The 12,852-nt window shown below is 39.5% G+C and overlaps 1 protein-coding gene across 1 annotated transcript; it reads right to left on the bottom strand.

The window, feature by feature from the left end:
• Positions 1 to 7,195: 7,195 nt before the first annotated feature.
• Positions 7,196 to 8,023, bottom strand: LOC149452629 (olfactory receptor 11L1-like). Its single transcript, XM_089689228.1, has one exon. The coding sequence runs from the start codon at positions 8,021 to 8,023 to the stop codon at positions 7,196 to 7,198; it is 828 nt and encodes a 275-aa protein (XP_089545354.1).
• Positions 8,024 to 12,852: the final 4,829 nt, after the last annotated feature.

Below are 12,852 nucleotides of genomic sequence, written 5' to 3'. Positions count from 1 at the left end.
AAAGGGCAACTATTAAGAAAGATTGTTGTCTATAAATATATGATCATAACCCTCTTGTATTTATTATATTATTGTTGTATTGTCTCCCTTTATATTGTAAAGAGCTATAAACTGTTGGCGCTATATACATCTTGTATATTACTAAAAATAATAATAATTGATATGGGACATTGTTGCAGAATTAAAACAAGTACACTTAAGAACCACAAATTCAAAACTGTATTGTGGTGTAGTCTTTTAAAACCTAAATGTTTATTTTTTTATCAATATGTAGTTCACAATTTGAAAAGACTGAGATTTTTTTTAAGGTGTTTCTGAGCCTAGCCAGAAGATACTGCATCCTCCACATTTATATTAAGCTGAAATAAGGAAAAGAATAACTATCAAGATGGGTTGTTAATCTCCTTTGTGTTAGATGATGAGTTTATGTGAAATCTCCATTAAGTACTGTAAATAATATTGAAAGGGGATTGGTGTATGCTAAATACAGGAGATTTGAAGTTAGCCAGTTATGAAAGGGAATAGATTTGCCAACCAATCAGAGCTACACCATGAAAACTAATGGAGGAGAGGCCTATAACAATACACACTAGATGGAGAGACAGGATCTCTTTGGAACACCAGTTAGGAGAATGGAGCCCTTACATACAGTTCCATGGTAAATATGAGATATATTCCTTGCACTTACCGTATTTGCCGGCGTATAAGACGACTGGGCGTATAAGACGACCCCCAACATTTCCACTCAAAATATAGAGTTTGTTATATACTCGCCGTATAAGACTACCCCTCTTTCTTTTTGCTGGTGCCATGATAGGGTTGATAGGGGTTTGACTGCTGGACATTTTCTATGCTGTATTGTACTGTACAATGGTGCAGTACTGTGGTTGGCTGTTGGCTGTATACAAAGCCTGATTGGATTGGTCCCTGCTCCCTGTCTGCCCTCCCTGTCTCCCTGTCACTACCATGTCCCTGCATCTCCCTGTAATTGGCACTAGTGCGCAGTACGCATGTGCGAGCTCTGCGTAGACAAGGGGAGGGCCGGAGCGCCGCTGCTTCCCGCCGAGCAGAACGGGCCGGTCACGCCGAAAAGGCTGGCATCCCTGTATCGCTGCTGATGCTCGCCGCAGCCACGCAGATGACCCGCCGCGGCCGCACTGGATAATGCGCGATACTGGATGGTATGTAGAATGAGGTGGGCGGGCATCGGGAGGCCACTATGGCAGCTATGTCTATCCCAACTGAAGTGCACCCGGCGTATAAGACGACCCCCCCACTTGGAGGCATGTTTTTCAGGGCAAAAAAGTTGTCTTATACGCCGGCAAATACGGTATATTGAAATGTTTGTCTTATGTCTTTTTGTATCACTGTTTGTATTTCATAATATGTTTGAGCTTTCTTAATAATGTTTCTTTTATGTAACTAGATAGATTGTTTGTGTTAGTTTAGACCGCCATACTATTCACCAATAAATTTTGATTGTTGTGTTAAACCTTACATTTCTGGGTAAGAACTCTTCATTTACCAAATCATATCAGAGAAATATTATATTTTATAATGTACAGATTTGGTAAACACTTTGTATATCAGGTTCATCGGTTATGGGTATGTCTAAGACCACTTGTACACAGAGCTGTCTAGGAGCAGAGTATCCCTCCAGACAGGTGCAGTTTCCAGCCTCACTGCAGGAAGCCTGTCAAAGTCTATGGCAGGCTGTGGCTGGACAGGGCTGAACTCTGGACCATGTGGTACCCACTTTTAAGGCTCTATGTGCTCAGGAACAAAAGACACCTCTCTCCACAAATGAATCTCCTTTTTCTACCATTTGCTACTCTAATGGGGTGCTCAATATAAGATATTTTCCATTTCTCGATTCCTCTTATGTAAAAGAACTCAACTCTTGCAATGCTATGGCAATTTTCTAAATGCCTCTCACATTGGGAGTCACTCCAAAATATATTTCATATATGGTATTAAACCCCCTCCAGACTAGCTTCTATTTCCCCAAATCCACTGCTGAACTGTTGATGCAACTGTGGTCAATGTGGTATCTTATACCACATTTGGTGGACCTGCCTGGCTCTCATCACATTCTGGAGTGATACTTTAAATTCATTGACTCTGTCATCCATACGCCTTTGCTTATTTCTTCACATCTAGCCCCACTTGGAGTGGGAATAACTGACATGCCCCAATCATTGCCAGTGTTTATCACATGTGTTGCCATAGCAGCCCGATACTCTATAGCAAGGAAATGGAAATCTTTGTACCCCCCACAAATCCAAGACATTTTTCAAACCCTAACTGACCATTTTCTGGACCCCCTTGATTAAAGATAGTAGAAGTGTTTCTCTCAAATGATATACTCCATATCTCCACACTGGTCTCCTGGACCCTTCACACCCATACCTTCCAAACCCCACTACCCTGCTGCACATCCCTTACAATGCTCTGGAGGCATATTAATGCTCTAGAGGCATGATTTGCATTTAAAAGTGCATATGACCTCAGCAATTTGGGTTTCATAAATTCTGATAAGGAGCTGGAGCATCAGTGTTGGTGTTGGATCAAAGAGGATGTCATGCTTCACATAGTGTATTCCATGTTGATGTTTTGTTAGTATGGTCAGTTACATCACATATGGACTGATTTTTTTAGATTAATTGCTCACTTTGATGTTCTTAGTTTTTTTCGATGAAGCTGTGATTTATACTCATCAGGTTTTACATATATTTACATTGCTGTTGAATAGATTTCCCCTTGCTTCTTCCATTTTTAATGGAAGTCCAAAGAAAGCAGTAATGTTTTACACTTCCACATTCTACAAGCAAATTTTATCCTTTGCTGTCTGTGTTCCAATTGGGGAGATTTTGTCTCACTTTCTGTCTAACCCATCAAACAAAAAGGAAAAGAGAAAAAAAAAATCTTTCCCAAAACATGGTATAGCTATAAAAGGTTAAAAGTTGTTCTAATCTTTCTCCAAAAAATAAAAATATGTTTTGGCTAGATTTTGGTTTTACGGGGCTCTCTTGTCCATATTTATGGTCTAAAGTCTATTTATGGGCAGCACAGTAGCTAAATGATTAGCACTTCCACCTGGCAGTACTGGGGTCGTTGGTTCGAATCTCCAGCCATGGCACCACCTGCCTGGAGATTGCATGTTCTCCCTGTGACTGCGTGGGTTTCCTCCAGGTACTCTGGTTTCCTCCCACACTCCAAAGACATGCTGGTAGGTTAATTGGATCCTGTCTACATTGTCCCTAGTATGTGTATGTATGAATGTGAGTTAGAGACCTTAGATTGTACACCCCTTGAGGGTTAGGGACTGATGTGAATACAATATACAATATATATGTAAAGTGCTGTGTAAATTGACGGCACTATATAAGTACCTGAAATAAATAAAAATAAATAAATAAAAGTCTTGTTCAGTAGGTCATTTCTTCTATTCTAGAAATATAAAACAAAGATCACGTGAAGCCTTCTAAGTGTTGTAGTTTTATGCCCAGGAAAATCGATCATGTATGGATGTCACCTAACTTTGTTGCATTTGGTGTGTTGATCAAATGGTTAGCAGGTGTATAGGGTTTTGAAAGGAGGGTTTACCCAACTTTTCCTTTAAACGAAGATTGCTCTTCCTTGTTATGACACACTTTGTTAACTTTGTTGGAAAGCTATCAGTTCTTTCCTTTGTGAACTAAAACCTTTGCTTGGCTTTCTGCTCTCTCTTTGTATGACCCTTTGAAAATTCCATTCACTGTTCTATGTATAACTGATGATGCATAGATTGCATGGTCTGTAGACTTATTTATTGGTTTCTACTACCTCTGTATACCTCACAGGTGCACTCCTGCCCACCATTCAACCCTAAAGATGCACTTTAGTCTTACCTTCTGTAAGAAAACCTCAGTACATGTTGGAAGAAGAAGGCTGACACATGCTCATACTTATGTGCATGCTCATAATTCTGAGCAAAAGCTCAATACAAAACAGACATTGTCACGCTCGCCCAAACGTATTAGTTGCACACACACATGTATGAGCACTGGTGCCAAACAGTCTATTTAAGCTGCACTCTGACATGGATGAATTGCTGAGTGGTCTTTAGCCAGTTCCTGCTTTACCTGAGCCTTGACCTGTTATACCTGCTTACCTGTGCACAACTCGGCTTGCCCTGACCTATCCTTGGATTTCTACCTGCCTACTATGACCTTAGCTTGTATTCTGACTCTGCTCCTGTCTTGTGTTCCTGCACTTCACTGCATGGCTCCTGATGACCTTTTGGGTTGTGTCCTGGCTACACTCCTGTCTGCCAAGCAAGTGTTACCATGTTCCAGTTCCTGGTTCCTGCCTGGTGATCTGCAGACATCTTTTTCCTGCAAACCACAGCTGGCGCTACCTGCAAGACCATCTCTCGGGCCACTCTTCAGCTCGATCTCCAACAGGTACTTGACACCTTCATTCTTGCAGCTGTTCAGGATCCATTTCCTGCGCTGAAATTCCTTACTCTGATTTTACTGTACACTGTGAGTCTCTTCATTTCCAGGCTGGATGATGTTCGATTTAATCTACCTCTTTCCTCCTGTTAACCAAAATCTATGCATTATGAGATTTAATATTTCTCTAATATTGGTAGATGAGAGTTCTTGACCATAAGTAAAATCTTCAACAAAACAACAGAAATGTATTGGTTATTTGTTAGTTACAACAAAGAAAGATTTTTAAGAGAGCTCTAACATGCTACTAAATAGAGACAGTAAGAAAGACAAGACATAAGACAAATATTTATATACAGTAAGTGCCAGGGATATATTCCACAATTACTACTGAACTGTGCATGAGGGTCCCTGTGATAAACCGTCCCTTTGTGATAACATTTTGCCCTTTCTGTTTCAGTTTTCTCCCCTTGGTAAAGCTGTATATATTTAGCAGCTGGTATGTAGACAGGCATTTTACACTGTTTGCTTAGGGAAATGTGACCTTGTAGTCTTTCATTTCTATAGAGTTCATACTGTATTGTTGGGTTGTAGGGTTTTGTTGTCGGTGGGGAAAAACCGGTGCCAGGCTGTCTGGTGGGTGTGAAGCTGTACATACTGAGCTGTGTTTAATAACAATTGAGTCATTTTCACCCTACACGAAGTTCCGACTCATGGTTTGGGATATCAGGGAAGGATTGGTTTTGAGCTCTAATACCTGCCTTGGCAGAGCACTGGAAGACTTGCAAGACAAGGGGACCATTGGCTGAGACTCATCACTCTGCACGAGGAAGCCCAGGCAGAACGGTTCCGCCACAGTCCCATTCTGGTATCTGGAGGCCCAAAGACTTTTCCCTACTTCCCCCAATCTCTCAAGTGTCTGAACTGAAACAGGTCTCTCTTACATTGGCTTGCATAAGGCAGTTCTGATTGGTGGGCCTATCTATTCCATCTATTCAAATCTAACTCATCCTTTTTAGGATTGGCTAATTCCCAATTCCCTATTTTCAGCACAAGTCAGTCCCCTTTAATTAAAAATCCTTAGCACAACCATAACCTATTCATGAAAGGATGGCCACCCGCATTGAACATTTAAACAGGGGAATGCTTTGAAGTGGATATATATAAAACAAAAGAGGTTTTGTTCCCATTGTTCAGATAAGCAAACTAAAACACTGAACCATCTGTGAAAAGTCTTCTCACATACAATAGAAATTAATAGACTATTTCCCCTGGCAAACAATTACCCTCCATCTTCAGAAAATAGACATATCACACAACCACATTGGTAAAAATCCACCTACAATATATTCATAATTACAATATTGTTTACATATGTTAGTTGAGATTTCACATAAGGCATCATCCAGTATCACTCCCTGGCCTGACTACTCCTGACCAGGGGCGGACTGATAACTCATAGGGCCCCCGGGCAATAGAGGATCATGGGGCCCCTGTGTCCTTGCCCAAATTTATATTAAGCTGGGCATAACTATCAAGATGGGTTGTAAATCTCCTTTGTGTTAGACAATGAGTTTATGTGAAATCTCCATTAAATACTGTGAATAATATTGTAAGGGGATTGGTGTATGCTAAATACAGGAGATTTGAAGTTAGCCAGTTTTTAAAGGGAATAGATTTGCCAACCAATCACAGCTACTCCATGAAAACTAATGGGGGAGAGGCCTGTAACTATAGACACTAGATGGAGAGACAGGATCTCTTTGGAACACCAGTTAGGAGAATGGAGCCCTTACATACAGTTCCATGGCAGGGGCGGAGTGACAACTCATGGGGCCCCCGGGCAATAGGGGATCATGGGGCCCCTGTGTCCTTGCACAAACTCAAAAAAGCCTATGAAAAAGGTACCAGGCATCTCATGGGACCCCCTACTGACCCCGGGCCCACGGGCAGTGCCTGAGTTTCCAAATGGTCAGTCCGCCCCTGTTCCTGACCTGCCATTTTAGTAATTGGGTTTCAGATGGCATTACATGTGGGTGTTAACTAGAGTGGTCTGAATATAAATGCAATGCCCCTAGGAATACCCACCCATCAAAACATTTTGATATTGATAACTCTTCCCAAGGACCAGCCTGCTGCTTGCACCAAGGCTAAGGCCCCATACACACAATGTGAATATTGGAAGAATGATTGTCTGGTTTTTTTTGCATGCTAGTCTCATATCAAGAGTGAAGAGGTTATTAAAGTCAAGAAAATTCCTATATGACAGAATACTTATTTGAAAGTGACTTCATTTATTGTATTTGTGTTGTATTTTCAGACGAAAACTGTACTGATTAATTGAAATTCATATGATCGGGTATTGCACTAGTAAAATTTTTGTGCTTGTCTCTTCAAATAATTTCGGACAAAAGCTATGTACTATCAATCAGATTATACGATCAGTTGTGTTTTTCGTACATATTCTGATCATGGGTACTAGGCTTTAGAGCACTTGAAAAGATTTCTTTGGGTGCTATGATGTTTTTAGGATGCTGGACATTCTCACCATCCATGAGCTGCCTGTCATAAAGAACCACCGAGACCCAGTGATGAGTCTAAAAAAGGTAAATAATAAAAATAGAATATATTTTTTCTTCAAGATTATCATGTTAATAAAGGTTGGGAAGAACTAGGGAAGGCAAAAAAAAAGTAAATTGGGCTTCAGCTATAAACTGACCTAGAACAAAAAGCATGGGCCATAAATCAATCCCAAGTTTTCATATAACAATCATTTTTCTAATATGTTTCTTCCAGGCTTCCTTAATGTCATGGTTTCGTAGGCTGTAGATAATGGGGTTCAGCAGAGGGACCACCACAGTGTAAGACAATGACAGAATCTTACCAGTGTTCAGCGCTTGTTCTCTGCTTGGGAGAACATAAATGCCAATTAGAGTTCCAAAAAACATGATCACCACACTCAGGTGAGAACTACAGGTGGAGAAGGCCTTCTGCCTACCAGCCTTAGACTGGATCTTCAGTATGGCAAGAATAATATAGGTATATGATATCACAATCATTATAAATGGCACAACTGCAACTGGAGTACTTAGTAAAGAAACTTCTAACTGAAGAAAATATGTATCCGAGCAAGAAATTTTCATCAACGGATCCAGGTCACAAAAGAAATGGTCAATAATATTTGATTTGCAGTAATCTAACATAGATAATGATAAAGTATCAATCAGTATTATTGAAAAGCTTAACATCCAAGACACAATAACCAGTTTCAAACAAAGCCATCTATTCATTAAAACAGAATAATGCAATGGTTTACAGATGGCCAAGTATCGATCATAGGACATCACTGTCAGAAGAAGACACTCTGAGGTTTCTGATGCACCAAAAAAATAAAACTGGGCCATGCAGCCAAAAAATGAAATTGTTCCACCATCATTTAATGAAACATTGATTGTGTTCGGAACAATGGCTGATGTCAGTAGAATGTCATTTGTAGCCAACTGTGTAAGGAAGAAGTACATGGGAGACTGCAGGGTTTTGGTACAGGACACTAATAGGATGATGACGAGGTTCCCAAAAATTGTCATAAAGTAAACCACAAGAAGAATAAATGTAATTAGAATGTTTAGGTCTTTACTGTTCTGGAATCCCAAGAGAAAAAATTCTGCAAATATAGTTTTGTTGATTCCCTATTTAAATGGAAATGTGTTACAAAAATATATTGGAAAAAGAACTGGCCAGACTATTGTAATCAAATATTTATTGTCCATTTCCTCTATGCCATATTTTATCTATAAAGCCCCCCCCATGTCTTTATTGATCGTTTTTTGTATACTAATGACATCTTATTTATGCCATCAAACATCTTACATTTTGTACATTAATACAACAGGCTATACCCCGGAGCCAACTTTTCTGCCCTTTTGTACTTATTGTACCTAAACCCCCACCACGTTAGCAAATTTGTCAGATTTTGGCCAGTTTGGGCCCTACCGCCTCTAAATGACAGATTTCTGCCAGTTTATGTAAACAAGCCATTGAGGAGTCCAGGTGATGTCATTGACTAAGCATGACCATATTTTGTCTATGCCATCACTAGGTTCCCCAGAGCTGTTTAATTTCCAGCAACGTAAATCATATCATCCAACATCATCACGCCATTTATGATGAGAAATTCTTGGGAATATTGACCTACTGAAAAAATTACCCACCACCATGAAGATGCCACTCTCATTCAGTGGAAGCTGTCATTTGCTACTCCCAGCATAAATGACAACTTCTTGGTGGCAAGGGTTTTGAGAGGTGTCATTGAGTAAATATGGGGAGAGCAAGAAACTGTCAACAGCACATCATGAATCTCCAGAACAGGCCCAAAGCTTTGTTCAGCAATCACATTGTTACAGCAAATAACAACATTATAGAGCCTCACAGGACTCCTTCTTCGTGGATATCACATGCCTGATGAAGGGGTCCTGTGAGGCTTTAAAACTTTGAACTATGTTCTGGTTTAAGTGTTTTTTTTTCTGGGTCCACAAAACTTCATGCGAACCATATTTTGCCCAGTTCGCTCATCACGTGTTAGAACACGTCCATTTTAAATCAAGGATAATAGACCTAACTGGTGCATGCCTTTTTTATTGTAGTGTTTGGTAGTTTGGTGAATGTGAGTGATGAAACATGAGGTGGTTTTGGTGTACACTTTTACATGTAGGTTTTTTTTTTTGTACAACCGCTTCAGTCCTGGAAAGTTTTACCCCCTCCTGACCAGGCCATTTTTTGTCATACTTTAACTGGTAATTGTGCAGTCATGCAACATTGTACCCAAATTACATTTATATAATTTTTTTTCACACAAATACAGCTTTCTTTTGCTGGTAATAAAAAAATGTTTTTGTTTTATTTTTTGTGATATAAATGAAAAAAGACCAAAAATTTTGAAAAAAAAATTCACTTTTGGCTATAAAACATATACAGTAACAAAATTAAAAAAAAAAAAGAATTTCTTTATACATTTAGGCCAAAATGTATTCTGCTGTGACAAAAAAAAAATCCCAGTGTATTGATTGTTTTGCTTGAAAGCTGTAGCGCCTACAAACTATGGTATATATATTGGATTTTTTTTATCATACTAATGGCAGTGATCAGTGACTTATAATGAGACTGCAGGAGTACGGGGGGCAATCTGACTCTAAATGACACTGATTATTGCAACTGACATCACCAGTGACATTAATACAGTGATCAGTGATAATACAGTGATAATATTATACACTGTCACCGAACTATTGACACTGGCTGGGAAGGGGTTAAATGTGTGCCTAACTATGTGTAATATGTGTAAAGTGTACTGCTTTTACTAATAGATTTCTAAGTTTCTGTTTTGCAGGGATAAGAAACTGAGAGATCGCTCCCTCTGTACAGAGCTGTGTGTTAATTACCAACACAGAGCTCTGGGTTGTGATTGTACGCAGCCGATCGGCAGGTCCCAGCCATGAATCATTGGCCAGGATCTGGCGACTGGCTCCATCTGTGTACAATCACAGCAGAGCTGGCAATGGGGTGTGAGTGCACGTGCCCGAAACCTAGAAGTAGACAGCAGGACAATGACCCAAAGCACACATCAAAAAGCCCCCAGAAATGGTTTCAGACAAAGCGCTGGAGAGGACTGAACTGGCCAGCAATGAGTCCAGATCTCAATCCCATAGAGCTCCTGTGGAGAGATCTCAAAACATCAGTTGGGAAAAGGAACCCTTCAAATCTGAGACACCTGGAGAAGTTGGCGAAAAAAAAGAGTGGTCCAAAATTCCAGTAGAGAGGTGGAAGAAATGAATTGATGATTACAGGAAGCCATTGATTTTAGTTATTTTTTTCCAAGGGGTGTGCTACCAAATATTAAATCGAGGGTGCCAATAATTGTGTCCGCTCCATTTTTGGAATGTGTCAGATTTGGCTTTTTGCTTCTCCAATTGTCATACAACACAAAAAACAAAAAAATAAACATGAAAATACCTAAACATTTGTAATTGCAACAATTTTCTGGGCAAAGTGGTGCATTATCTGACAGAAGTGCCAGTATTTTATGCCATGACTGTATAGATCTTCAGTCTTTGAGCATCTCCTGTTGCATATCTGCAGTCTGTGATAGGCATCTTTAGCATTACATATAATGAATATTATGAGTGTGAGTGACCACACTTGGGGCCCTCTATATCAAGTAAGTTGATTACCACTGCCCTATACAAATACATAAATAATAAAACATAATATGCGAGCGCTATCCAGAGATCTCAAAGGACAGCAGCTAGAACACCAAAAGGTAACCAAGAGAAAACCTTCCAATAGAGTACATATAAATATACATATAAAAACATATATAAGGTGCAGCGCTATAATAGTAAAAATGACATATATATCATATTAAAATAAATAATAAAGTGCAAATGTCAAATCACACTATGGTGAGGTTAAGTGAGATAAAAAGTCCCAAAATAGGTCAAACGTGGGGATCCAATAGATCCTATTAGGTGCGTGGGATGAGATTCTGGGATAAAAATTGCGCACTCACCAGAAGTGCGTCAAAAAAACGCATGTAAGATTTATCCTGTGGTATCGGATAGCGATCATCAATTGCCAAGATAAGGACAGGATCATACACCTTCCAATCGCACCTTGGGTATATACTTCAAATTTTCATATGCGTGTCTCAAGCGTGTCACCATCCGGGGTCCCCTTTTAGAGCAGATTCTGCAAGTGGGGACTCTGTGGAGTGTGATGATGTGAAGACCTCTGTACTGGAGTGATCATTATTCTTGGATTACAGGGAATTCTCTTCTCCAACCCTATACAGTATATACAATATGTCCTTCAAAGGTTTCCTCCCAGAAATGAGTCTTCATTGGGTATTACCAAACACCACGCTCACATCCCGGGGAGACCCCACCACCACCGCCTTTTAATATGATATATATGTTCTATACAAATACATATTTTCAAAAAATATTACATACTGAAGGCCCCTAAATATTGTTGGTCACAAAACCTGCATTTTTAATTATATTGATTATTTATCTTTTTGGAAAGATATTTTCTATTTTATGAAATTAGAATTTCACTTCTATGACCTGATAGTATTATCTAACCAGGGGCGGACTGACAACTCATGGGGCCCTCGGGCAATAGGGGATCATGAGGCCCCAGTTTCCTCACCCATGCTCAAACTACACCCAAAAAAGCCTATGAAAGGTACCAGGAGCATCTCATGGGGTCCCCTACTGTACCTGGGCCCTTGGGCAGTGCCCGAGTTCCCCAATGGTCAGTCCTCCCCTGTATCTAACATATTTACATATACATATCCTCCGGCCCCTACATCTTTAAAGGATACAGCCAAGGTGGGTGACAACAAACACAAAAGATGCAAGTATAATACCTCTTTCATTGCAGGAAACTGTCATTAATATTTTATGGATGGCTGACAGTGTCACATTTGTAAAATAATTTTTTTTAAATAATTCCAGGTTTATTATGACTTTAAATGCTTTTCTGGCTCAAGCTGTCCAAAACAAGCTATTTCCTTGACTAACAGATTCACCCAATAGAAGTGCTGTTTAAACTGTATATAGCATCAAATACATACAGTATACGGTACTGTGTTCTGGAAACGGGTTGGGACTTCCTTTCCCATTCCCAGGTCAAAACCGAGTTGGGCTGAGTGCTCTTCAGTCATTGACCTGTAATTTATGAATTATTACAAGACTTCCTCTTACTGGCTGAGATGGAGATCCTGACATCATCTGCCCACCTCTCCACTTTATTTATACATACTGAACGTCTTCCAAAAAAACCAACAGATTGCCACCTGATCTAAAGTGTCTCAATCATATATCCTTGATAGTGTTCTTTTAATGAAAATGATTTAACCTCCCTGGCGGTATGATTATTTCAGATTTTTGGTGTTGAAAGCTGCACCATTATTTTGCATGGAAATTTGGCGTTTTATATTGTAGGCCTGTAATTTTTAGGAATAACTCACTGAAATCTGTCCGAACAAGAGTCTAGTAAACATCCCGGGGATGATAAAACTTGAAACACGAAATCATAAATTATAATTTAATAAATAATCATAAAACATAATAATATAATAATTTTAAATATAATTCAATAATATAATCAAACCAAAAACACTGAAATGTGAAATATAGCGCCAAGTTCGCACATCACAACCGCTTTTGACCTAAAGGGACGCTTTTTGGACGCCGTGGATGTTTCTCAGTTTCCAGGCAGAAAGAACAGTAAAAATGCAGGCAGGGCGCCGGACAAAGCACTCGGGACAAAATGTATGTGAAATGGTTTGATACAGGAATGTTATACTATGTGATTTTAGTGGTTTTTGTGAATGTCACTTTTTGTCATTTTCAAA

Source organism: Staurois parvus, unplaced genomic scaffold (assembly GCF_062004578.1).
Source record: "Staurois parvus isolate SC_StPar_1 unplaced genomic scaffold, SC_StPar_1.0 ptg000470l, whole genome shotgun sequence".
Lineage (NCBI taxonomy): Eukaryota > Metazoa > Chordata > Amphibia > Anura > Ranidae > Staurois > Staurois parvus.
The sequence above is the reverse complement of the archived record's forward strand: the minus strand, read 5'-3'. Positions and strand labels throughout refer to the sequence as shown.

Excerpts from the sequence above, each read along its gene's own strand:
- LOC149452629 (XM_089689228.1), bottom strand. The coding sequence starts at position 8,023 with ATGACAATTTTTGGGAACCTCGTCATCATCCTATTAGTGTCCTGTACC.